The 25,226-nt window shown below is 43.7% G+C and overlaps 1 protein-coding gene across 3 annotated transcripts in view; it reads left to right on the top strand.

The window, feature by feature from the left end:
- The window catches only part of tspan9a (tetraspanin 9a), a 292,652-nt gene that overhangs the window by 171,401 nt on the left and 96,025 nt on the right, over positions 1-25,226 (top strand). For 2 of the 3 annotated variants that reach the window (XM_046310828.1, XM_046310819.1), the window contains one exon: positions 15,588-15,667. In XM_046310828.1, the coding sequence (XP_046166784.1) occupies positions 15,605-15,667 (63 nt within the window). In that variant the 5' untranslated portion in view covers positions 15,588-15,604. Of the gene's footprint in view, positions 1-14,457; positions 15,668-25,226 lie in introns of those variants that run through there. The other variant, XM_046310812.1, reaches the window with a different exon arrangement.

The following is a 25,226-nucleotide window of genomic DNA, read 5'->3' as shown; positions in this document are numbered from 1 at the left end:
ATCAACATAATCATGATACCCTGTCACTACCCATATGTATTTTGTGGCCGTTTCGGATGCATGTAAGTTACTGTACAACTCCAGGAATTGCATGCAGTTCTATGCTATTTAACATGGTAAACAATATTATGTGTTAAAAGATGGTCCTTTAACTGTTGCCTTTTTTGTTGTAGCCTATGTTGTATTTCAGTGATGGGGAGTAGTGACCTACAGTATATGTAGTTCAACTAATAATTTAACTACATTTGGCAGTAGCTTGGTGGTAGTTGAACTAAAATCCAATCTAGGTAGTGTTTTCAGTAGTTAATTACTTTTTTTGTCATGTAGCGTTGTAGCTAACTTCTGGAACTACTTTTCTACTTTTCTTGTGGAAAAAGAATATAAACTTTGGATGAAGTAAGCAATCATTTCCTTTCTATGTTGGCATCAGACCTGCATAATTTTCACTTGAAACATAATTTTTGTACACTGAGTGTACAAAACGTTAAGGACACCTTCGTAATATTGAGTTGCAGTGGATTTAACAATTGTCATGAAGTAATTCGTAGCTTGGTTAACTATCTTTTCAGAGTAGCTTCCCCAACACTGTTGTATAGGCTGTTTTCCTTGGCTAAATGCTAAGGAACTAGCCTGTGTTTGTCTGTTTGTGCAGCCCTGCCTGTCCTGTCTTCTCTTAGCTGTTGCAGCTCTGTCTGACGGATGTGCCTGCAGGTCTACTGTTTAGACTGGGGGACTTGGCTTTTCTTGGTGTGTGTGGTCTGTCCGCTCTGTCATCTCTAAAGCTTATTCACACTCCGGTTGACAAGAGAGCACAGACATGCGTCTCCCTTCTCCTGTCTCCTGCAGTCATTGGCTCGGAACTAAGAATATATGGCAGAGTCAGGCGTAGTTTTCCATTGTATTACAATAAACAGACCTGAGTATGTTTGTTAAAATGTGTGTGAAATTCACTAACACAAACACTGCCTTTTTAAACAACCACAAACAAACCTCTCTCAGATTATGCTCGGTAGCAACTAGAGCAATATGCGGAAATCACTCCGCCATTACCTGGTTGCTAAATTTCTAATACATTAGTTTGCCTAATTTCAGTTTATGTGGCAAAACAAACAATATATAGTGTATAGAATTATTGTACCATCTAAACCGCTGGGAAATACATGTTAAATATTGTATTTTCAGCTGTTTGAATCTGGTGTACAAACCAAATGTAAAAGATGCTAAATCTAAACTTAAGAACGGGAAGTATAGAAATAGCACCTATAGAATATATCTACCACTTCTTAGACTTGCTTTCAATGAGAATGACAGATCTGTAATTTGGCAAAAAAGTTACACATTGCAGCTTTAACAACACAACCATAAATTGACACTGATTTCCTGTGACCTGGCTGACTGGCACACACTCTAGTTGTTGTGTCTGCTGAGGAGGAGAGCATGATGTCAGAAATCCCTAATTAGTTCCACCATCTAGACACCTTTATCAACTTTATTGTTGTAAGTCACCGGTAGGGACTCAAAATGTCCGCTATCGTCTTTTTGCCCAATTACCTGGACGCCAGACTTAGTCATAAAAGGCCAAGACAGAATCGTAAATATCCGATTGTATTGACGTCTGTCTGTCAATTCGATTTGGCCAAGTAGAAAAGCGTTTGTTAGCATACTGACAAGGACGGACAGGATGGTCAGTCTTAGACCACATGTCTATTTATAACCTTTAGCCAGCCGGAATGATAAGCAGGGAGGTGCCAGACACGCTGGAGACTGACTGGTGTCCGACAAATTAGGATGACCCCCAACCCTTTGTTCAGTTTGGACCCTGTGACATTTGAGTTCCTAGAAGTGTGTGGTCCATTTAGGCAGTTTTTTCACCTGACAAGTACTACATGTTGTCCTTTTTGTACACAGCAACAGCCTTGGCCCCAGTATGTATAGAGTGTATAGAGTAACCAAGAGGAATGAGAGCTGATCTGTCATTTAGCAGATGCTCTTCAGTCAACCTTATAGTTTTTTAACCCCTTTTTCTCCCAATTTCAATTACGATCTTGTCTCATTGCTGCAACTCCCCAACGGGCTCTGGAGAGGCGAAGGTGGAGTCATGCGTCCCCCGAAAAATGACACGCCGTACCGCGCTCCTTAACACACGTCCGCTTAACCCAGAAGCCAGCTGCGCTAATTTGTCGGAGGAAACACCACTCAACTGACGACCGAAGTCAGCTTGCAGGCACCCAGCCCAACACAAGGAGTTGAGCTAAGAAAAGCCCGCCCGGGCCACACCCTCCCCTAATCCAGATGACGCTGGGCCAATTATGCGCCGCCCTATGGGACCCGTGGTCACTCCGCCTGACTCTGCCATATATTCTTAGTTCCGAGCCAATGACTGCAGGAGACAGGAGAAGGGAGACATATGGCTGTGCTCTCTTGTCAACCGGAGTGTGAATAAGCTGTAGAGATGACAGAGCGGACAGACCACACACACCAAGAAAAGCCAAGTCCCCCAGTCTAAACAGTAGACCTGCAGGCACATCCGTCAGACAGAGCTGCAACAGCTAAGAGAAGACAGGACAGGCAGGGCCGCACAAACAGACAAACACAGGCTAGTTCATTAGCATTTAAAAAATATAAGACAAAACACACATCATGACAAGAGAGACAACACAACACTACACAAAGAGAGACCTAAGACAACAACATAGCATGGCAGCAACACATAACAACAACATGGCAGCAGCACAACATGGATCGCAGCACATAACAGGGTACACACATCGTTGGGCACAGACAACAGCACAAAGGGCAAGAAGGTAGAGACAACAATACATCACGCGAAGCAGCCACAACTGTCATCAGTAAGAGTGTCTATGATTGAGTCTTTGAATGAAGAGATTGAGATAAAACGGTCCAGTTTGAGTGTTTGTTGCAGCTCGTTCCAGTCGCTAGCTGCAGAGAACTGAAAAGATGAGCGACCCAGGGATGTGTGTGCTTTGGAGACCTTTAACAGACTGTGACTGGTAGAACGGGTGTTGCATGTGGAGGATGAGGGCTGCAGTAGATATCTCAGATAAGGGGGAGTGAGGCCTAAGAGGGTTTTATAAATAAGCATGTCATGTCTTTAGTATCATTAAAGGTGAAGACTTATTTTATCAAATTAATTCTCTGTCATTATTATTGCGTGATTAAACTAATCGTGTACATTTAATTAACTGGGAAGCCGGGAGACCACGGAAAATCTTCAGATTACAAAGTTATAATTTTTTGAATATAACTCTTGAGATATTATTATCTGATCAATTAGTCTTCTATTAATGAATGATTCTTTACCTTATATTAGTCTAATTTCAAATGTCGTAGAATTCTTGGTTAGCCTAAACCATGAGTCATTCATACACCAATTGGCTTAATAATGTATTTACTAACTAACTAAATAATCACAGAAATGCATAACAAGCAACAGTAGATATTGGTTACTAACAATGATAGGGATGATCTCCTAGTGGGCTAAACCGGGGTGTGGACTGATAAAGGACTGGGAAAGCCAAATGGATTCATAATTATATACATCGAAAAGCAAATCCTTCACACATGAACGGCCGCTCATTCGAGAATAATTGCAAGCATATATTTATGCCCGTATGTCATTGTTGTCCTCTCTGTTGGAATCCGGTCTGTCTGCTGGAGAGTTCATCAGAGTCTCTCTGGTTGCGTTTCCCCAAAGATCTAGAATAACTATTTTGTGGTTAGAATGGATACTTCAGAGAACCATTCAGAAATGTTCTCATAGAATAGTTGTTTAGGCGTTTGTCGGTACTCGCATCCTAGGTTTACATCATTTCTAGCTGCAGTCTAGTAATTAGTATCTAAGATTTGCTCTTATTCTGTAGGGGTCGATCGTCTCAGAGTTGAACCACTTCCAGCCGTGTAACCAATGACCCATGTGGTATGGTTAGGAATTCAACAACCATTGCAACCTTAGCTTACACCGGGGTTTGCGTGGTCTGATGTGAATTTCCTCAGGAGGGGTTTTTATTTGTAGCAATAGAAAAGGGAGGTACCATGACTCCTGATCATGTCGGTGCTCACGGGGGCGTGGCCACTGACTAGTAAAACCTTACAGGGAATACAATTCTCCCAAATAAAAGATTAACATCACATTACATAATTTCACAAATAGTTTCATCTTTACTCATTCATTTTACACAAAAATTAAATGCAAACCCCATAATTGAGAAATGTACACATTCAGATATATAGGTATGTGTGTTTCCTGTCCTTCATGAGGTCACCAAATGAAACACACTCAACATAACTGTCCCTTAAGTGTCCACGGACCATTCCCACACTCTCAAATGTGGACATTTTGTTTAATTCTCCAATTTTGAGTATTTAGGAGTTCGGCCAAGTGAAATCTTTTGATCACTCTGTGGTCTCTCTCTCTGCATGACAAAGGGGAGATTTATGGCCTGAGATAACAGAACCTGGGTGTAGGTGAGAGAGAGGGGGAAGCCACGATCTACACCCAGAAAGGGCCACGTCATGACAAGCATGAACCAGTGTGTCTTGCGACGGGTATACAGAAATTACCAGTTTACAGAAGAGTATAGAGTGCAGTGATGTGTCCTATAAGGAGCATTGGTGGAAAATCTGATGGCCGAATCGTAAAGAACATCTAGCCTCTTGAGAGCACCCTCCATAATCTAGCATGGGTAGGATGGTCATCTGAATCAGGGTTAGTTTGGCAGCTGGGGTGAAAGAGGAGCGATTGGGGTGGAAGAGGAGCGATTACAAAGCCTGCAGCTTTGAAATGTGCTGAGGGAAGGACAGTGTACCGTCTAGCCATACTCCCAAGTACTTGTATGAGGTGACTACCTAAAGCTCTAAACCCTCAGAGGTAGTAATCACACCTGTGGGGAGAGGGGCATTGTTCTTACCAACCACATGATCTTTGTTTTGGAGGTGTTCAGAACAAGGTTAAGGGCAGAGAGCTTGTTGGACACTAAGAAAGCTTTGTTGTAGAGTGTTTAACACAAAATCCGGGGAGGGGTCAGTTGAGTATAAGACTGTATTATCTGCATATAAATGGATGAGAGAGCTTCCTACTGCCTCAGCTATGTTGTTTATATAAATTAAGAAGAGCGTGGGGCCTAGGATCGAGCCTTGGGGTACTCCCTTGGTGACAGGCAGTGGCTGAGACAGCAGATGTTCTGACTCTTTGAAAGAGGTAGTTTGCAAACCAGGCCAAAGACCCCTCAGAGACACCAATACTCCTTAATCGGCCCACAAGAATGGAATGGTCTACCATATCAAAAGCTATGGCCAAGTCAATAAAAATAGCAGCACAACATTGCTTAGACTCAAGGGCAATGGTGACATCATTGAGGACCTTTATGGTTGCAGTGACACATCCATAACCTGAGCAGAAACTAGATTGCATACCAGAGAGAATACTATAGACATCAAGAAAGCCAGTCAGTTGATAAAGTTTTTCCAACACTTTTGATAAACAGGGCAAAATAGAAAAATGCCTATAACAGTTAGGATCAGCTTGATCTCCCCCTTTAAATAAAGGACTAACAGTGGCTGCTTTCCAAGCAATGGGAACTTCCCCAGAGAGGAGAGACAAGTTAACAATGGTCAGAGATGGGCTTGGTGATGATGGTGGCAGCAACCTTAAATAAGAAATGGTCTAAAGCATCTGACCCAGATGGTTTAAGGAGCTCCTTTAGCACCTCGGACTCAGTGACCGCCTGCAGGGAGAAACTTTGTAGTGGAGCAGGGGGAAAAGAGGGAGGAGCATCAGGGCTAGGCGCATAAGAAGGGGTGGGAGATGAGGAAATGTTGAACGGGCAAGGAGGCATGGCTGAGTCCAATAGGAATCCTGACTTAATGAAGTGGTGATTAAAGAGCTCAGCCTTGTGCTTGTGTAACGGATGTGAAACGGCTAGCTTAGTTAGCGGTGTGCGCTAAATAGCGCTTCAATCGGTTACGTCACTTGCTCTGAGACCTTGAAGTAGTAGTTCCCCTTGCTCAGCAAGGGCCGCGGCTTTCGTGGAGCGATGGGTAACGATGCTTCGAGGGTGACTGTTGTCGATGTGTGCAGAGGGTCCCTGGTTCGCGCCCGGGTATGGGCGAGGGGACGGACGTAAAGTTATTCTGTTACACTTGTTGTCAGTAACAACCACATCATCAACATTAAGGGACATGGGCAACTGTGAGGAGGAGGGTTTATTCCCCAGGTCTTCAACCGTTTTCCAGAACTTCTTGGGGTTACACCCACAGAGAGAGAACTGCTCCTTAAAGTAACTAACTTTGGACTTCTGGATAGCCTGGGTGCACTTATTTGTAATTTGCCTGAACGAGAGCAAGTCAGCCTGAGTATGCGTGTGCCGGGCCTTTCGCCGAATGCAATTCTTGAGGTGGAGTAACTCTGCAAGAGTCCGGTCAAACCAGGGCTGAACTTGTTTTTAATTCTAATTTTCTTTATGGGGGCCAGAACATAGACGAGTGCTAATCCATTCACACACTCAGTCCATCATGAGACATTCACAGTTCAAACATATTCAGTGGGACGACTGTATAAAATACATTTTAAAAATACTGAGCTAAATGTTATACTCCAAAAAGATTGAAAATTATATTCTTAATACTAATACAGCTGCTCAGAGAAAGAGATTTATTTGAACACATAATCATTTATTTTTTTCTCAAAAAGATAGGGGTCAAAATTATTCCCACCTAAAAATGTTTTATGAGACTGAAGAACACCTTGGGAGGGATCTTAGACCATTCCTCCATTTAACATCTTTTCAGATCCTTGATATCCTTCGTCTGCACTTATGGACTGCCCTCGTCAATTCAAACCACAGGTTTTCAATGGGGTTCAAGTCCGGGGACCGAGATAGCCATTGCAAAATGTTGATTTTGTGGTCAATTATTATACATTTTGGGGGATTTTGATGTATGCTTGGGGTTATTGTTTAAGTTTCAGCATCCTGGCAGGGGCAACCAGGTTTTTGGCTAAAATGTCCTGGTACTGGGTAAAGTTCATGATACATTTGACCTTAACAAGGGCCCCAGGACAAGTGGAAGCAAAATAGCCCCATAACATCAAAGATCCACCACCATATTTTACAGTATAGGTATGGGTTGATGATCACACTCATCTAATTTGTACATGTGCAGTTGCCAGGGATGCTTGCCGAATGATTAAAGGTCTGTCCTCTATCTTATTAGATACTGTTCCACATTAAGAAACTCTTAGAGTCCAGAGTCTTAATCCTGCAGATTTATATTTTCTTTATCATTTCACCCAATAGGTTTAAGAAGAAACCTAAGACGACTTTGCTCTATTGGTCTACTTATTGAAGTGCTTCTTAAATAGAACTAGCCCACCACCCACCACCGTGTTTCTGTTCTGCTGGCGATGGTGCCGTGTTGGCTAGACTACATAAGCTTTACTCCAATAGAGCTCCACACAGACATGCCAGAATCAATGTTGTTTGTTTCATATTTACTCTGCCTGACACAGCCACAGGGCACTTTTACTTAGATTTTATGTTATACTCTTTCATACCATGATAGAAAAGCAGTAGTGTTTTGGCTGGAGGAGCCCTGAAAATGAGTATTCTAGGATGGATCTTCCTACTGAACTCCAAGCTCGCTTTCCAGTTTTTCTTTTAAACACGTATCGAAGGAGCTGCCAGGTTTATTCAGCATCAGAGAAAGTTCAAATGAAGAAACCCTGTGCAACCTTGCTCTGCTGCAACCTTGCTCTTGTCTAATAAAGGACTTCAGAGCCCCATGCCTTTTGGTTCTCTTCTGTTGAGTCGATGGCGATGAATGCAGCTGGGATCTGTTCACGTGGGAGTAAGAGGACGAACGTGCCCTTGTGTCGGGTGGAGGCATCAGCAGCACACTCACATGCTAGCTAAGGGCCCCCATAGCTCTCTGATAAATGCATGGCCTCCTATGAGGTAGCGGCTACTGACGCACAACGTATTGAATTAATAGTTAAGGGCCTGACGGGCTGTGATCAGACAACACACAGGAGCTGAGCCAACGCTTCTTCAGCTATCTGTGTGGGACCACTTTCATCGTTCTCATCCCACACCAGGCTTACGTGAACAGTGACGCTGACATTAAGGATTATTATTCAAGTTGAATGTGGCATGTAGAATAGTCTGTCACAGACACAGCTGCCCGTGGAGAGAGGAGCACTGCACTCTGAAACCGGAAACTGATTTTAGGTAAACAATTTGATTAAGGCCACCAGAGGAAAGTGGGAATGCTGGTATCGCAGGTGCAGCAAAATGCTTATATTTCTAGCTCCAACATACCTATGAATACACAGCAATACACATAAACCCCCCAAATAACAATTATGTAATTAAGAAACATCAGATCGGGCAATGTAAAAGTCCGGAATATATATATATATATATATATATATATATATATATATATATATATATATATATATATATATATATATATATATATACAGTACCAGTCAAAAGTTTGGACACACCTACTCATTCAAGGGTTTTTCTTTATTTTTAATATTTTCTACATGGTAGAATAATGGTGAAGACATCAAAACTATGAAATAACACGTTGTAAATTTTAGATTTTAGGTTCTTCTAAGTAGCCACCCTTTGCCATGATGTCAGTTTTTGGCATTCTTGGCATTCTGCAAAGAAACCATTACTACAGGACACCAATAAGAAGAAGAGACTTGATTGGGCCAAGAAACACAAGCAATGGACATTAGACCGGTGAAAATCTGTCCTTTGGCAGATGAGTCCAAATTTGAGATTTTTGGTTCCAACCACTGTGTCTTTGTGAGATGCAGAGTAGGTGAACGGAGGATCTCCGCATGTTTGGTTCCCACTGTGAAGCATGGATGAGTAGGCGTGATGGTGTGGGGGTGCTTTGCTGGTGACACTGTCTGTGATTTATTTAGAATTCAAGGCACACTTAACCAGCATGGCTCCCACGTCATTCAGCAGCGATATGCCATCCCATCTGGTTTGTGCTTAGTGGGATGATCATTTGTTTTTCAACAGGACAATGACCCAAAATAGACCTCCAGGCTGTGTAAGGGCTATCTGACCAAGAAGGAGAGTGATGGAGTGCTGCATCAGATGACCTGACCTCCACAATCACCTGACCTCAAACCATTTGATATGGTTTGGGATGAGTTGGACTGCGGAGTGAAGAAAAAAAAGGCCAACAAGTGCTCAGCATATGTGGGAACTCCTTCAAGACTGTTGGAAAAGCATTCCAGGTGAAGCTGGTTGAGAGAATGCCAAGAGTGTGCAAAGCTGTCATCAAGGCAAGGGGTGGCTACTTGGAAGAATCTAAAATCTAAAATATATTTTGATTTGTTTAACACTTTATTGGTTATTTGTTTAACACTTTATTGGTTATTACATGATTCCATATTATTTCATAATTGTTATGTCTTCACTATTCTTCCACAATGTAGGAAATAGTACAAATAAAGAACAACCCATGAATGAGTAGGTGTGTCAAAACTTTTTATTGGAAGTGTATAAATCAATGAGATTTTTATTTTCAATTAATCTCCTTTTGGGTATTGGTTAGACTACAATTAGGGTGTGGAAATGTTATGCGCTTAGTACTGTATCCTACTCCCGACCATCACGTTGTACAGCACCATATTGTCCTAACAGAAACTCTGAGTGTTTCGTTTTTAAAAAATGTATTGTAATAGAAACACCATAATATTAATCTAATTAATTAAGCTACATTTCTTAAAATCAATCCCATACTGTATACAAAAATATTTTCAATTCTCTGTTACAGCCAATATTAAAGACTATCAAATACTTCTCAAAGATGCCCTCTGGTGGTCAAACTAGCCCTAACTAGCGATAATGGCAACAATGGCTGACAATTAAATGACGTGCCATAGAATTCTGTGGCAGCCCGCAAGGTGTGCTGCAGTATGACGCAACTATTACAGGAAGAACCGCTGGATACAGTGAATTTGGAAAGGGAGACTAGTCAGGATCGAGGGAAAGATGAACAGAGCATAGTACAGAGAAATATGTGATATAAAAAACCTTCTCCAGAGCACTCAGGACCTCAGACTGGGTTGAAGGTTCACCTTCCAACAGGACAACGACACTAAGCACACAGCCAAGACAACGCAGGAGTGGCTTCGGGACAAGTCTCTGAATGACCTGAGTGGCCCAGCCAGAGACGAACGCCCGGACATGAACCCAATCTAACATTTCTGGAGAGACCGGAACATAGCTGTGCAATGACGCTCCCCATCCAACCTGACAGAGCTTGACAGGATCTGCAGAGAAGAATACAGGTGTGCCAAGATTGTAGCGTCATACCAAGAAGACTCTGTAATCGCTACTAAAGGTGCTTCAACAAAGTACTGAGTTAAGGGTCTGAATACTTATGTAAATGTGATATTTCAGTTTTTTTGTATACAGTTGAAGTCAGAAGTTTACATACACTTAGGTTGGAGTCATTAAAACTTGTTTTTCAACCACTCCACAAATGTTTTGTTAACAAACTATAGTTTTGGCATGTCAGTTAGGACATCTACTTTGTAAATGACACAAGTAATTTTTCCAACAATTGTTTACAGACAGATTATTTCACTTATAACTCACTGTATCACAATTCCAGTGGGTCAGAAGCTCAAATACACTAAGTTGACTGTGCCTTTAAAACTGCTTGAAAATTCCAGAAAATGATGTCATGGCTTTAGAAGCTTCTGATGAGCTAATTGACATAATTTGAGTCAATTGGAGGTGTACTAGTGGAGGTATTTCAATGCCTATCTTCAATCTCAGTGACTTTTTGCTTGACATCATGGCAAAATCAAAAGAAATCAGCCAAGACCTCAGAAAATAATTGTACACCTCCACATGTCTGGTTCATCCTTGGGAGCAATTTCCAAATGCCTGAAGGTACCACGTTCCTCTGGCCAAACAATGGTACGCAAGTATGTCCTCTGGTCTGATGAAACAAAAACTGTTTGTCCATTATGTAATGTTTGGAGGAAAAATAGGGAGGCTTGCAAGCCGAAGCCACCATCCCATCCGTGAAACACGGGGGTGGCAGCGTCATGTTGTGGGGCTGCTTTGCTGCAGGAGGGACTGGTGCACTTCACAAAATAGATGGCATCATGAGGCAGGAAAATGATGTGAATATATTGAAGCAACATCTCAAGACATCAGTAAGGAAGTTAAAGCATGGTCGCAAATGGGTCTTCCAAATGGACAATGACCCCAAGCATACTTTCAAAGTTGTGGCAAAATGGCTTAAGGACAACAAAGTCATGGTATTGGAGTGACCATCACAAAGCCCTGACCTCAATCCCATAGAAAATGTGTGGGCAGAACTGAAAAAGTGTGTGCCTGAAAAGGATGCCTACAAACCTGACTTAAAGTTAAACCAGCTCTGTCAGGAGGAATGAGTCAAAATTCACCAAACGTATTGTGGGAAGCTTGTGGAAGGCTACCTGAAACGTTTGACCAAAGTTAAACAATTTAAAGGCAATGCAGTGTATGTAAACCTGGGAATGCAGTGTATGTTCCCCACTGGGAATGTGATGAAAGAAATAAAAGCTGAAATAAATCATTCTCTCTACTATTAATCTGTTATTTAACATTCTTTAAAATAAAAAATCAAATGTATTTATATAGCCCTTCTTACATCAGCTGATATCTCTGGATAAGAGCGTCTGCTAAATGACTTAAATGTAAATGTTAAATGTAATATCTCAAAGTGCTGTACAGAAACCCAGCCTAAAACCCCAAACAGCAAGCAATGCATGTTTAGAAGCACGGTGGCTAGGAAAAACTCTCTAGAATGGCCTAAATCTAGGAAGAAACCTAGAGAGGAACCAGGCTATGAGGGGTGGCCAGTCCTTTTCTGGCTGTGCCGGGTGGAGATTATAACAGAACATGGCCAAGATGTTCAAATGTTCATAAATGACCAGCATGTCAAATAATAATAATAATAATCACAGTAATAATGTGGTGATCCTAACTGACCTAAGACAGGGAATTTTTTACTTGGATTAAATGGAATTGTGAAAAACGGAGTTAAATGTATTTGACTAAGGCGTATGTAAACTTCCGACTTCGACTGTATATTAGTAAAAAAAAAAATCTTTGCTTTGTCATTATGGGGTATTGTGTGTAGATTGATGAAGAAAATAATCAATTTAATCAATTATACAATAAGGCTGCAACCTTACAAATTGTGGAAAAAGTCAAGGGGTCTGAATACTTTCTGAAGACACTATATGAATATGAAAGATGTGTACATCAGTTGTTATATAGGATGAGCCACTAGAATACAGTATCAGGCCTCCACAATCACGCGACCTCAACCCAATTGAGATTGTTTGGGATGAGTTGGACCGCGGAGTGAAGGAAAAGCAGCCAACAAGTGCTCAGCATATGTGGGAACTCCTTCAAGACTGTTGGGAAAGAATTCCTCATGAAGCTGGTTGAGAGAATGACAAGAGTGTGCAAAGCTGTCATCAAGGCAAAGGGTGTCTACTTTGAAGAATCAAATGTAAAATGTATTTTGATTTGTTTAACACTTTTTTGGTTACTACATGATTCCATATGTGTTATTTCATAGGTTTGATGTCTTCACTATTATTCTACAATGTAGAAAATAGTAAAAAATAAAGAAAAACCCATGAATGAGTGGGTGTGTCCGAACTTTTGACTGATACTGTGCATATAAAGCGGGTAGGTAAAACAGTATGTGAACATTATTAAAGTGATCAGTGTTCAATGACTGTGTACATAGGGCAGCAGTCTCTAAGGTGCAGAGTAGAGTACTGGGTGTTAGCCGGTTAGTAACACAGACTAAGATTCAGGGCAGGATACTGGGTGGGTGTCGGCTAGTGTTGACTATTTTACAGTCTGATGGCCTAGAGATACAAGCTGTTTTTCAGTCTCTGGGTTCCAGCTTTAATGCACCTGTACCGTGTCTGCCTTCTACATGGTAGTGTGGTTAACAGACTGTGGCTCGGGTGGCTGATTGTGCCTCTGGTGATGCGTTGGGCTGGGTTGCGTACCAAGCAGTGATAAAGCCCGACAGGTTGCTCTCAATGGTGCGTCTCTGGAAGTTTGTGAGGGTTTTGTCTACCCCGTCGTATAAACACCAGAGACATGGATTAGTGTAGCTCTGTGTATATAAGGTAGTACTGGGTTTACCTTAAGACCATTCAGCTGAAACTCTGCCCCATCTGTCTCAGAGTTGCAGCCATCACAAGCACTCAACCTCGCCTTGCCGAAAGAGAGGGGGGGGGGGATCGTTACCACAGCGCAGAGGTGTAGAGTTAAGACTCGGCTGTTTTCACAAACCCAACCTTGTGAAAGGGCTAGGTAAGTGGGTGTTACGGTGCTGGTATTGCTATTGTTTGTGCAGTAGTTCTCTGAGGGGAGAGAAGATGTATCCAAGTAAAGGAAGCGCGAGCGCTGTATCGAAAGGTATCAGATCTTTCATCCCCATCTCGTCACATCAGCATATGTACACTATAAAGGAAACGTCGTCTCTCTCAGTGGGGGGGGGGTTGATATCTTATCAGGCTAAATGCATTTTCTCATTGTTCACAGATCATTCACATTGAGTCATCTGGGGAGTGAATTTCAAACCAAATTAGATAAACATAAGGATGGAGCGCCGTGGAGCTGTAATATGTGTGTGAAACAACTGAGACAGTCTGTGTTTGACCCTTGTCTTCCATAGGATAGCTCTGAGTATCTTTAAGCTCCTCTCCCATTTCCATGCTTGAAATGGTGCCATAATTCCAAAGGCAGAACCCCTGCCAATTTATCGGTGCTCCTTACATGGCAGTGAGCAAGCAGGTATTGAGCAACTGACAACTTTGTGACAAGGCTGCAGAGATACAGTACCCTGCAAGTCTGCATGCAGTAATCATCCTTATTATGAGAGCGTTTTGATGTCATTATAGCCAGCTCTTCACAAATATAGGCGTAAACATAAGCGAATAATAAATAGAAGCGTAAATAAAACAGGGTGTGAATATAGCAAGTGTCGTAATGAAATCGAAGGATTGAAGGTTGCATCGGAGAGCACTGGCCAACTCCACTATCTTCATGTGATATGTTTCACACTGACAGGAAAAGCCCCTCCCCCCGTGCAGATATTAATATGAACCTAGCCCCTCCGCTCACCCTCCTCCGACACGTTTCTCTGGCCTCATGATATTTGAATTAATGAATGGCCTCCTGGACCCCCTGACGCGCAGGCAGCACAGATGAAATTGCTGAACTTGTATAGGCAAAGCAGTGCTACGATCAGCTTATTACATGGTCGGAGAGGAGGGGAGGATCAACGGGCTGCCTGCAGCCGCCTAATTGGTTGCTCCCTCAGCAGTGGGGAGGGGCCGAGGCGAGGCAAAGAGAGGAGAGGGAATGAGGGCAGTGTTCTAATTTAGGGGGGATAGGATTGGGAATGCCCGTTAGATGTGGCTTGCCGATAATAGCACACATCAGCCACAGCGCTGCAAATGAGAGCACAGGCAGAGAGCAGGGGACTGAGTGCAGAATGATACCATAGAGCACAGAGCGAGAGAAGGAGTGGGAGAGAGTGTATTGTCAGCACGTTGGAGAGCGCAAAGCGCAGAGGACTGAGAGAGTGCAGGAAAGGAGGAGAAGAAGCGGAGAGGGAAAAAAAGATAGAGGATTGTGTTTTTGTAGGGGGGTAAAAGTTCCCACTGCTCCAGGCAAAAAGCAGACCTGAGGTCAGCAGCAGGGAGAAGTGAACCAGGTGGAAGAAGTGGAGCAGCTGACAGCAGGAGAGAAAGAGTCACAGGGGGTCTTGCTCTCACGGCAAACATCACAGCAGTGTGGAGAGGACAGGAGATCCAGGGGACACTATTGAAACTTACCGACTCAAGGACGCAGTCTGCCGTCACTTGTCAGGGTAATAATGGTTCTCACTGGACTAGGGCTTCTCTGCATGGCTAACTCAAGAGCATGAGAGCAGACGCTGGGCATTGGGCGGAAGACACATAGAGCTGGGAATAGCGCCTGTGTCGTTCCTTCCTCTCACTTACCTGTGTTGGGGAGGTAGAAAGATTCTGATATAGAAACATTCCGATTGTCTGGCCTTGAAGAGAATCAGTACAGAGCAGAGAGGGAGAGAGGAGCAGGTTAGAGTGGGAGAGTTCTGTCCTCTCATCTCTGAGACATGGTAGAGTGTGTAACAGTAGCGAGCCCCTCAGCAGCAGCAGCAACAGCCCCAGAGCATGGAGAAGTCCAGCAGTGAGGAGTCAGCCATTCACCGCAGCCCGTCCGTGGATAGCCGCGACTCTGACTTTGCCCGCGCCTCTACATCTGGCCGCCCGTTCGGTGGCCGCGGCTTCACCGCCGGCGCGTTCTACGGCTCCACGGGGCCACGTGGCGCCTCCGCCGCACAGGGGCAGGCTGGGACAGCGGCCGATGCCAGCGTCAACATCGGAGGAGACAAGAGCAGCAATAACAAGTACACGGCGCCCAAAGGCAGCAAATACGTGGTCTTTTACCTGGATCTATCCTTTGTGTTCCTTTTAGAATTCAAGAAGTGCAACATGGCACGGGGCTGTCTCTGCTGTTTGAAGTACACGATGTTCCTCTTCAACCTCATCTTCTGGGTAAGTAAACATTATTTATCTCTCTTCCTCTTCTCTTTCTCATGTCTCCATCGTGTTTGTTCTGTTTGGGGGACGGCTAATTATAGGATGCATTAGGATGAATTTGGGCCAACAAGCAGGAATGACACTGACACATGGTGCTTGGAAATTACTCAGTGGATACAAATGTAAACGGGGTAGTCATTAGGTTTGCAGTAATATGAGTAAGGCAAGATGGTGAAATGTCATATTGCATAATACTTGTAAAGTGATTTACGGATCATTTCAAGACTTCTGTTCAGGCGTATGTGAGATAAAGATTGGTGTTCAAGCTTATGAGGATCATTATGAAAACCTGTTTCTTCTCAAGGTGATACTGTAGGTCTTTGTGCAACCATGTGTGTTTCATAACTATGTCTGCCTCATCCTGGCATGAGGGGGCTCATTTGCATGTTACTATCGCTGGTTGTTATTGAGGCGTTGGATTGGGGGTTGTCACTCCAACACCTCAAAGTCCAAATTGGCTATATTGTAAAAATGGATGAAAACAAACATTTGCTGTTTGGTTTTAATTTGAGGATTAGGGTTAGGCATACGGTTAGCAGTGTGGTTAAGTTTAGAGTTAGGTTTAACATCAGATTTGAAAAAGAGTTTGAGGAGTGGTTGCTCCTCCATGTCTCCATGTGGGTGCTCTGCTGGGGTGCTGGGGCTGGCACTCATTCAGATGGCTTTACAACATGGCTCCATGTGGGTGCTCTGCTGGGGTGCTGGCACTCATTCAGATGGCTTTAGAACATGGCTCCATGTGGGTGCTCTGCTGGGGTGCTGGCACTCATTCAGATGGCTTTACAACATGGCTCCATGTGGCTGGGGTGCTGGCACTCATTCAGATGGCTTTACAACATGGCTCCTGATGGATGCTGATTTACTGCAAACATTATGAGGATTTAGAGTGTTAAGCTGTCTAGTTAAAGGACAGGGGGCATTGCTTACATGTTTTAGATGGAACCATGACATATCTGGGGAATGGTTCTGAAAGATTTAGAATGATTGAGGATGTTTTAATTCATTTTGGAGAGCCACTGGAGAGTTGGATGGGAATAATCTGATTTGTTGGTTTTATTTTACACATTGGGATTTTTTTGGGGTAACAAAGATTTTTTTTAATTATTAAAAAAATACTAGCACTTTCACACATCATCATCAAATCCCCCAGATTGCAGTGGGCCTTATGTTGGCATCTGTCATTTTGTTTGTGAAGGTAGCTATCCCCAGAAATATTTAACCAGTGGATTACCGGGGGTTTAGTTGATGGACCGGAGCCTTTTGTGTGGAGCCAGTCATGCGTGAAGCGTAATAACATCACAACACCACAGGGTATACCTCTCCAATCACGTCACCACTAGCCTACTACGTGCACCCTGCAATCTGGGGCACATTTAAGGCTCAGGCACCAGGCTGCTGCCCATTATTACTGAACCATGACGAGACCAATAGCCCACAGCACAGATTCCAATGTAGCTTTCGGGCAGAACACCCACACAGTGCAAGAGGGATATGTGTGTGCCTGATTGGCAAGGCCTGCTCAGATCAGGCAAGGTGTGTGTGCAGTACGTGATGCATGTAGAGGAATCAGAGGCCGGGCTACTGGATGGCGGCTGAGGTCATTGTGTCAGTGCTGCTTTGCCATCCGTGACAGCTACGGGAGGATTTAGCTGAGGCGCTTGCTCTCCCCGAGGGCTTTGTGTGGCTCAACCTGTACTTAACCCCTTGTGTTGGCAGTAAAACCCCCATGTTAATAACCTGATGCTCTAGCTCCACACTGGGAGGAGTGGGGAAAGAGACTTTGCCTTTGGCACTGAGCTGGATGCCCTAGACCTGCCTTATTGTCACTGACTCTCCTAGGGTTGGGGGGAGTAAGGAGGGCTATGGGCACCCTATGGTGTGAGGAAATTGTGACCTTCCCCTGTGTGTGTGTTGATCAGTGGGGAAGCCTCGAGCGGCCGGGGGGCTTTCACTAGCGCAGTGGCTCCCGCTGGGCAGTAATTGAGCTCCTCACACTGCTAATGTTCACTTAATGATCACGCCCCTTGCTAGTAGATTGATAGTCGTTGTGGCGCCTTGACTCCCTTTAATGACAGTTTAATAACTGTCCCAGGGGAGTCACTGTTTCCCTGGGTGGTCATGTATCCACCTCTCTGTGAAGGCAGGAGCTGTCTGTCTGTCTGCCTGTCTGTCTGCCTGCCTGTCTGTCTATCTGTCTGTCTGCTGCAGCCCCACCGGGTCCGGGTGTCCATAGGCAGCACTGAGGCTGGCTGAAGCCCGTGGCTGGACCCAGTTTAGGGAGAGACACAGGGGCTTGGGGACTGGGGGACAGGGTGAAAAGCAGCCCTGTATCATGACACCCCTGGGACATTGCCGCTCTCCCTGTGGCACTCCATGAATTGCAAGTTTACGCTGCCTGCTCAGGGCCTCAGCTTTGACACCCCAGATCGGAGCGGAGTTGCACGGTGGCTGCCAGGCCTATGGCGTAACCCGACGCCAGGTGCAGACAGCGGGCCTCCCTCGAAACCCACAACCCCCAGCCCTCCACTCCCTCCACGGGGCTTACAGCGGTAACTTGAAGCACAAGGTAAATAGCGCAGGCACTCCAGGCATGTCCCATGCACTCATCTCCAGGCCTCTCCAGCAGTTGTTCCTGACCATCTGGCTTCTCTTTCTTATGGAGATGAGTGTTAGTCTGAGCTGCAGCATGGTTGGGGGCTCTGGGTCAGATCAGAGTATGTGGTGGTGTAGTAGTCAGGACTGAGAGCAAGTCTCCTTTGGATGACGGAGGACACCACCAATAAAGCCAGTGGTCAATCACACCGAATCACAGTGGCTATGGCCAAGAATACAGTGATGACTGGACGACATGTTGGTAGACACACTATGAGTCGGGCAGCAAGATTGCGTTGGCTGTGATTTCCTATGTGTGTCAGCTTGCAGACTGGCCGTGGTGTATTTGCAGGCCCCTGCTCTGTGTCCTCTCTCTGTGATGTCTGATAGAATCTCTGGTCTGCTCTGCCCAGCCCTCCCTCCTTCACTCCCTCCACTATTAATCGGTTCCTTCCCTTCCTGAAACATCCTCCCTGTTTCCTTCCCTTCCCAACACTGACACATAGTGCACCTTTGTTAGAGAGTGCTGCCTCCATCCCGCCACTGTGTCATTATCATACCATAAGCAAAGCCTCATGTGATATTCATATTTGGAGAATAACTGGCCGCTCAGCATCCTTAACATATAACGGGCCAAAGAAGTGGTGCAAATCCTTTGTTAGGGGAGTAGAAGATCCAACTGTGTTTAGCATTCATGAATTCCTCTGCTTGCTTAGGGGATTGCTGGAGGATTTATATGCCATTTGGTCGAAGGAAACAAAAGATTAGTTTCCCCATCGATTTAATCACCTGAGTTGACATGTTTGTTTTAAATGTAGCGAGCACGCCGCCAGAAGAAAAGAGCTTGAAACCTAATGACAGTTTCAAGGTGTTTGTGTGTGTTTTCCTCATTGAATGGTGGCTTTATAAAGCATTGCCTTGGCAATCATTTCACTGGTGCTGTCCCATTCCTTCATGCCACAAGGTTTCGAGCCAAGGTGCCGAAGCAATTTGCCTGCTGTTTTCCCCCTCACAGAGTGCTGAAAAGTTCACTAAACCCCTCGGCCCAAAGGGACTTCACATTGTAACAAACTTTCAGATGTACTCTCTCACCAGAAGTCTATCACAAGTTAACTTAATCCCTTACTAGGTGATGTGGAGGTTAAACTGAAATTGAGGCACAGTGAATTGTTGGACCTCATGAAACCAGCTTTCAATAATTCATGAGGGATTCAATAATTCTTACATGGATTTCCAATACTGACATGCTGATAAAAAAAGATTGAACCTTTATTTAACTGGGCAAGTCAGTTAAGAACAAATTATTTTCTTTACAATGACGGCCTTGGAACAGTGGGTTAACTGCCTTGTTCAGGGGCAGAATGACAGATTTTTACCTTGTCAGCTTAGGGATTCAATCTAGCAACCTTTCGGTTACTGGCCCAACGCTCTAACCACCTGCCGCCCTGATTCAGGAGTGGCTTAAAAAACCCAATACATTATTGTGAAGCTATATCAATCAGTACTTTAGGGCTATATAATGTAGACAATTAATATCCGGAATAGTACAAGAAGACATGATCCTGCCATGTCAATTTTTACTCTCAAATAAGGACATGGCATATCTGATTCTCCTGCATTGGACAATGTATTTCATTTATTTTCATTTACTTAGAAGAAGTATTGACGTAGTTGATATGCATTTGATCATGTTAAGTGTTGTAATCAGCACAGGGCCTTTTGGGGGCCCTAAGAGAGATTTGGTAAGGGCCCTTTGGCACGTGCCCTTCATGCCCGGTCAGTCATTTTTGCCATGATTAATACAAGTTTAGACAGCTGGCTAGACTAATTTACCAATCAAAAAAATGTTTTATGAGTGACTGTCATTGGCTGACATACAAAACTGCTGATGCACAACCATATTTCGAACTGTAAGTTGAGACCCCAACTGAGTACAAAAATGTAACAATAATACTAAATTGGGACGGGGGCCCCCTAGTGGCCAGGGGCCCGACGCGACAGCTTATGTCGCCTATACCTGGGGCCGGCCCTGAATTAGCATCCCCACAGGAGAAGGTACAGCCTTGGCTCAATATTCCTACTCTAACCTGCACTCCAATATCTCCATATACTGTAACCCCGCTCCCTGCCTGTGTCCAGTAGCTAAATGTCTGGGGAGATCATTTTAATTTACACATCTCCACCCGGCCTGCTCCTTCAATTGCTACCCTACCTCATTGTAGAGCTCTGCAGAGCTCATTTGCTTGTGTAACAGATCAAATGGCATATAGACCCATATAATGTGGTGGCTTGTGGTGGGTGTAGTTAGCCAGAGATTTAAGTCTCCCCACCCTGGCTGATTAGCTGGCCTGATTAGAGTAGAGACTCACTGTGTCAGTTATGACTCATAACATACTAGGTGCCACCGTTCAATAAAAACCTGTTACTGGGTTCCCAGGGCAAGACCAAAATAGCATCCCCATGCCCTGTGAAAGAGGGGGTTTTAATGATCATGCTGACATGTTTATTTTTGTTTCTCGTAGTAAACATTGTAGCGTAGCGCATGAATCTAAACAGGCATTTTCCTAGGGCAGGAGGACATTTTATTTGGTTTTAACAAGGTTTGATGGGAGGCTGGGGTGCAATTGTGTCAATATTGTGTTGTTGACTAGAGTGTGCCAGGTGAACGGAGAGACATAGAGAGACCAGATGAAATAACAACTGCTATGAGAGAGGTAGCTAAGCTAGCTCCGTAAAACCTTGGACACCTGCCATTGTGTGACAGTTGCTTGGCATCCCCCAGACCAAAGCTCTCTTATTCCTCCCACATTCCACACCACTGTCCCTCCCAATTAGGAGAACCATCCACAGGAGAAGCTCTCTGGCCAGGGCCACGCCCTGTGTTCACAAAGTGTTTTAAATCATGATTATTTAAAAGACACTTTGTGAACACAAGACCAGGGCTTGGCTATAATCCTTACTGTAGCGTTTACAGTGCAGTATTACTCCACATACCCTCTGACTCTGTCATATCTATAGGTCCCCTTAGTGTCTAGATGACAAACCACGTACAGTACAATACACCTACTCATTCCAGGGGTTTTCTTTATTTTTAGTAGTTTTTACATTGTTGAATAATAGTAAATACATAAAATAAACTATGAATTAACACACATGGAATCATGTAGTAACCAAAAATGTGTGGAACAAATCAAAATATATTTCATATTTGAGATTCTTTAAAGTAGCCACCCTTTTCCTTGATGACAGCTTTGCACACTCTTGGCATTCTCTCAACCAGCTACCTTCATGGGGTAGTCACCTGGAGTGCATTTCAATTAACAGGTGTGCCTTGTTAAAAGTTAGTTTGTGGAATTTCTTTACTTCTTAATGCGTTTGAGCCAATCAGTTGTGTTGTGACAAAGTAGTGGTGGTACACAGAAGATAGCCGTATTTTATGAAAGATCACTAGGCAGGGTAGCCTAGTGGTTAGAGCGTTGGACTAGTAACCGGAAGGTTGCAAGTTCAAACCCCCGAGCCGACAAGGTACAAATCTGTCGTTCTGCCCCTGAACAGGCAGTTAACCCACTGTTCCTAGGCCGTTATTGAAAATAAGAATTTGTTCTTAACTGACTTGCCTGGTTAAATAAAGGTAAAAATATATATATATTCTGGCAAGAACAGCTCAAATAAGCAAGGAGAAAAGACAGTCCGTTACATTAAGACATGAAGGTCAGTCAATCCTGAAAATGTTAAGAACTTTCAAAGTTTTGTCAAGTGCAGTAGCAAAAACCTTCAAGCGCAATGATGAAACTGGCTCTCATGAGGCCCGCCACAGGAAAAGAAGACCCAGAGTTACCTCTGCTGCAGAGGATAAGTTCATTAGAGTTAACTGCGCCTCAGATTGCAGCCCAAATAAATGCTTCACAGAGTTCAAGTAACAGACACATCTCAACATCAATTGTTCAGATGAGACTGCATGAATCAAGGCTCCTGAGTGGCGCAGTGGTCTAAGGCATGGTATCTCAGTGCAAGAGATGTCACTACAGTCCTTGGTTTGAATCCAAGCTGTATCACATCCGGCTGTGATTGGGAGTCCCATAGGGCGGAGCACAATTGACAAAGCATCATCTGGTGTAGGCTGCCATTGTTTTGCTTGTAAAATAAAGGTTACATATTCATGGTCGAATTGCTGCAAAGAAATCACTACTAAAGGACACCAATAAAAGTAAGAGACCTGCTTGGGCCAAGAAACACGAGCAATGGACATTAGCCTGGTGTAAATATGTCCTTTGGTCTGATGAGTCCAAATTTGTGATTTTTGGTTCCAACCTCTGTGTCTTTGTGAGACGCAGAGTAGGTGAACGGATGATCTCCACATCTCCACTGTGAAGCATGGAGGAGGTGGTGAGATGGTGTGGAGGTGCTTTGACGGTGACAATGTCTGTGATTGATTTAGAATCCAAGGCACACTGAACCAACATGGCTACCACAGCATTCTGCTGCATCAGATGAGCTGGCTTCACAATCACCTGACCTCAACCCAATTGAGATGATTTGGGATGAGTTGGACCGCAGAGTGAAGGAAAAGCAGCCAACAAGTGCTCAGCATATGTGGGAACTCCTTCGAGACTGTTGGAAAATAATTCCAGGTGAAGCTGGTTGAGAGAATGCCAAGAGTGTGCAAAAGCTGTCATGGGTGGCTACTTTGAAGAATCTTAAATCTTAAATATATTTTGATTTATTTAACACTAATTTTGGTTATTGCATCATTTCATTTTTGTTATTTCATAGTTTTGATGTCTTCACTGTTATTTTACAATGTAGAAAATAGTCAAAATAAAGAAAAACCCTTGAATAAGTAGGTGTGTCCAAACTTTTAACTGGTGCTGTATGTGTGGACTGGAGTGATTGTCATCACGAGTCTAATTAGTGATCAGCTCATCAAGGCTGACAGATGACACCTCAGGCCTTCAGGGCTCTTTTTTTTTTCGAGAGAGAGATGACCATCATTAGTTCTGCATAGATAACCAGGACCTCTTATTAAACATGTCATGTCAAACCATGTGTCTCTGGTGATGAGGGATGTTTTCCCAAGCAATAGTGTCACTGAGTCACAGAATGTTTCTGCCTTTAATGATCAGTGGGAGGTGTCTTTTGTGCAATATCACTTTTTCACTTCTGAGAAGTATCCGTACACATAGTTAACGACATAACCAACAGATTGACCACAACAGGATCATTGAATTGATTCCTAATTGCATCTCCATTTCAAGGAATAATGCGTGGATTGCACATTGCACAATAGAGGATGATTGAAATGCTTTCCTCGTGAAATGAAATGGGTCTGAAAGTGATTGTCATTGTGTTGATACAGCATGAGGCTGTGTATCAAATCCGCTGTAGTCGGTAGGAAAGGCTTAGGCACACATTGTAATTTGTCATATTCCCCCTGGAGAATGTATTTTTCTCAGTAAAAGACTTTGAGGCCTCTACTTCAAATAGGCCCTCTCTTTTGTGGCATTGTATGATTATATAAGGCAAACTTTTGTTGTGCCAAAGTATTCTACCAACAAAACTGAGATGTGATGTTCTGGTGCTGTTTGTCTATGTAAAAGCCTCTCCTTAGTAGAAGAAGAACATCAACGTGAACAAAAATGATTCATAACATTTTACTTTGTAACTTTGAGAAATGTTTAAACGACTGACTTAAAAAAAACTGAGGCAAAGAAGCATGGGAGTTTTTTTTACGAAGTCCCAGTCCCCTGGAGTGGAGTGACGCACAGAAGTGAAACCTGTCAATCAAACATGGTTTGACAACACAACAACAAACCCACTCACTGAGAGAGCATCGGTGGAGTAATACATAACATGGTACAGTGGAAGTGAAGTATGTACATTGTCAAGGGCTAACTTGTGAATGAAGCAGATATTCAATTTGCCATCTACTGTATGACTGTCTCAATGTGTGGAGTTACCTTGACACTGCAACAATTAAGTTCACTTTCTTTTCAGAGACAGCCAGGTTCTTCATTCGGTCAGAGATACTGCTCTATTTCTAACACTTTTACAAAAATCCCCAGCCTTTAATATCTCGAATAATGGGACTCTCAGTATGTTTTATGGTGCTAAAATATTTACTAAGGAGCTTCATGCAAATAGGTGTTGAGAATAAAACGTTAACTTGTCTCCATCTCAGGCCTCCACTCACTCCAGGCATTCCGATCGATGCTTTTCTGCACCTAAGCAGTGAAGAATGTTAGAATAGCTTGCCCGCCTCGCCCTACTCAGCATTTTCCTCTGTCACCCAAAGGCAAATTAAGGAGAAATCAATACCCCAAGTCGCACTTGCTCAGCCTCAACTCTGAGGGAGAAGGTTTGGGACTATTTCTTTCCACTTGGTCTGCTGAGGAATAACTGGGTTTCGACCGGATTACCTCTCTGCTATTTAATTAATTATTTGGGGCGGCTGGCTTTGATGCACCTTGGCTACAGACCCTAACACACTCAGTGGCCTGTGTTTGATGTAGCCACCATAGTGGATGTTGAGCTTCTCTTTAATGGTCATCATGTGAGACTGGTGTCAGGTAGATATTGGGAATCCCTAATGTTTTCCAATTGAATTGATCAGGAAATGTTCTTAGCTGGCTTGTCCGTCTTACTGGCTGGCCAGGGCATCCAGGGTTTAGACACCATGGGCTGAGGATCCGCCATTGACTGGATCTAAGGGCTATCATCTTACAATTGATTCTATTGGGCTTGATTGCTTTCCCACCATGGTCATCGTTCCCTCATACCCAGATACCATCCTCCTCCTCCTCCTGCTTATTAAATATCTTCTCCTCTCTCCAAACCAAACATAGAAAACCCAGACATGTCACATCCTTTTTAGCTTGGCATTTCGCTCTCGAATAGTGATGCACTCAAAATATGAGCCTCAACT

Source organism: Oncorhynchus gorbuscha, linkage group LG02, assembly GCF_021184085.1.
Source record: "Oncorhynchus gorbuscha isolate QuinsamMale2020 ecotype Even-year linkage group LG02, OgorEven_v1.0, whole genome shotgun sequence".
Lineage (NCBI taxonomy): Eukaryota > Metazoa > Chordata > Actinopteri > Salmoniformes > Salmonidae > Oncorhynchus > Oncorhynchus gorbuscha.
This window is presented reverse-complemented; position numbering and strand designations above follow the sequence as displayed.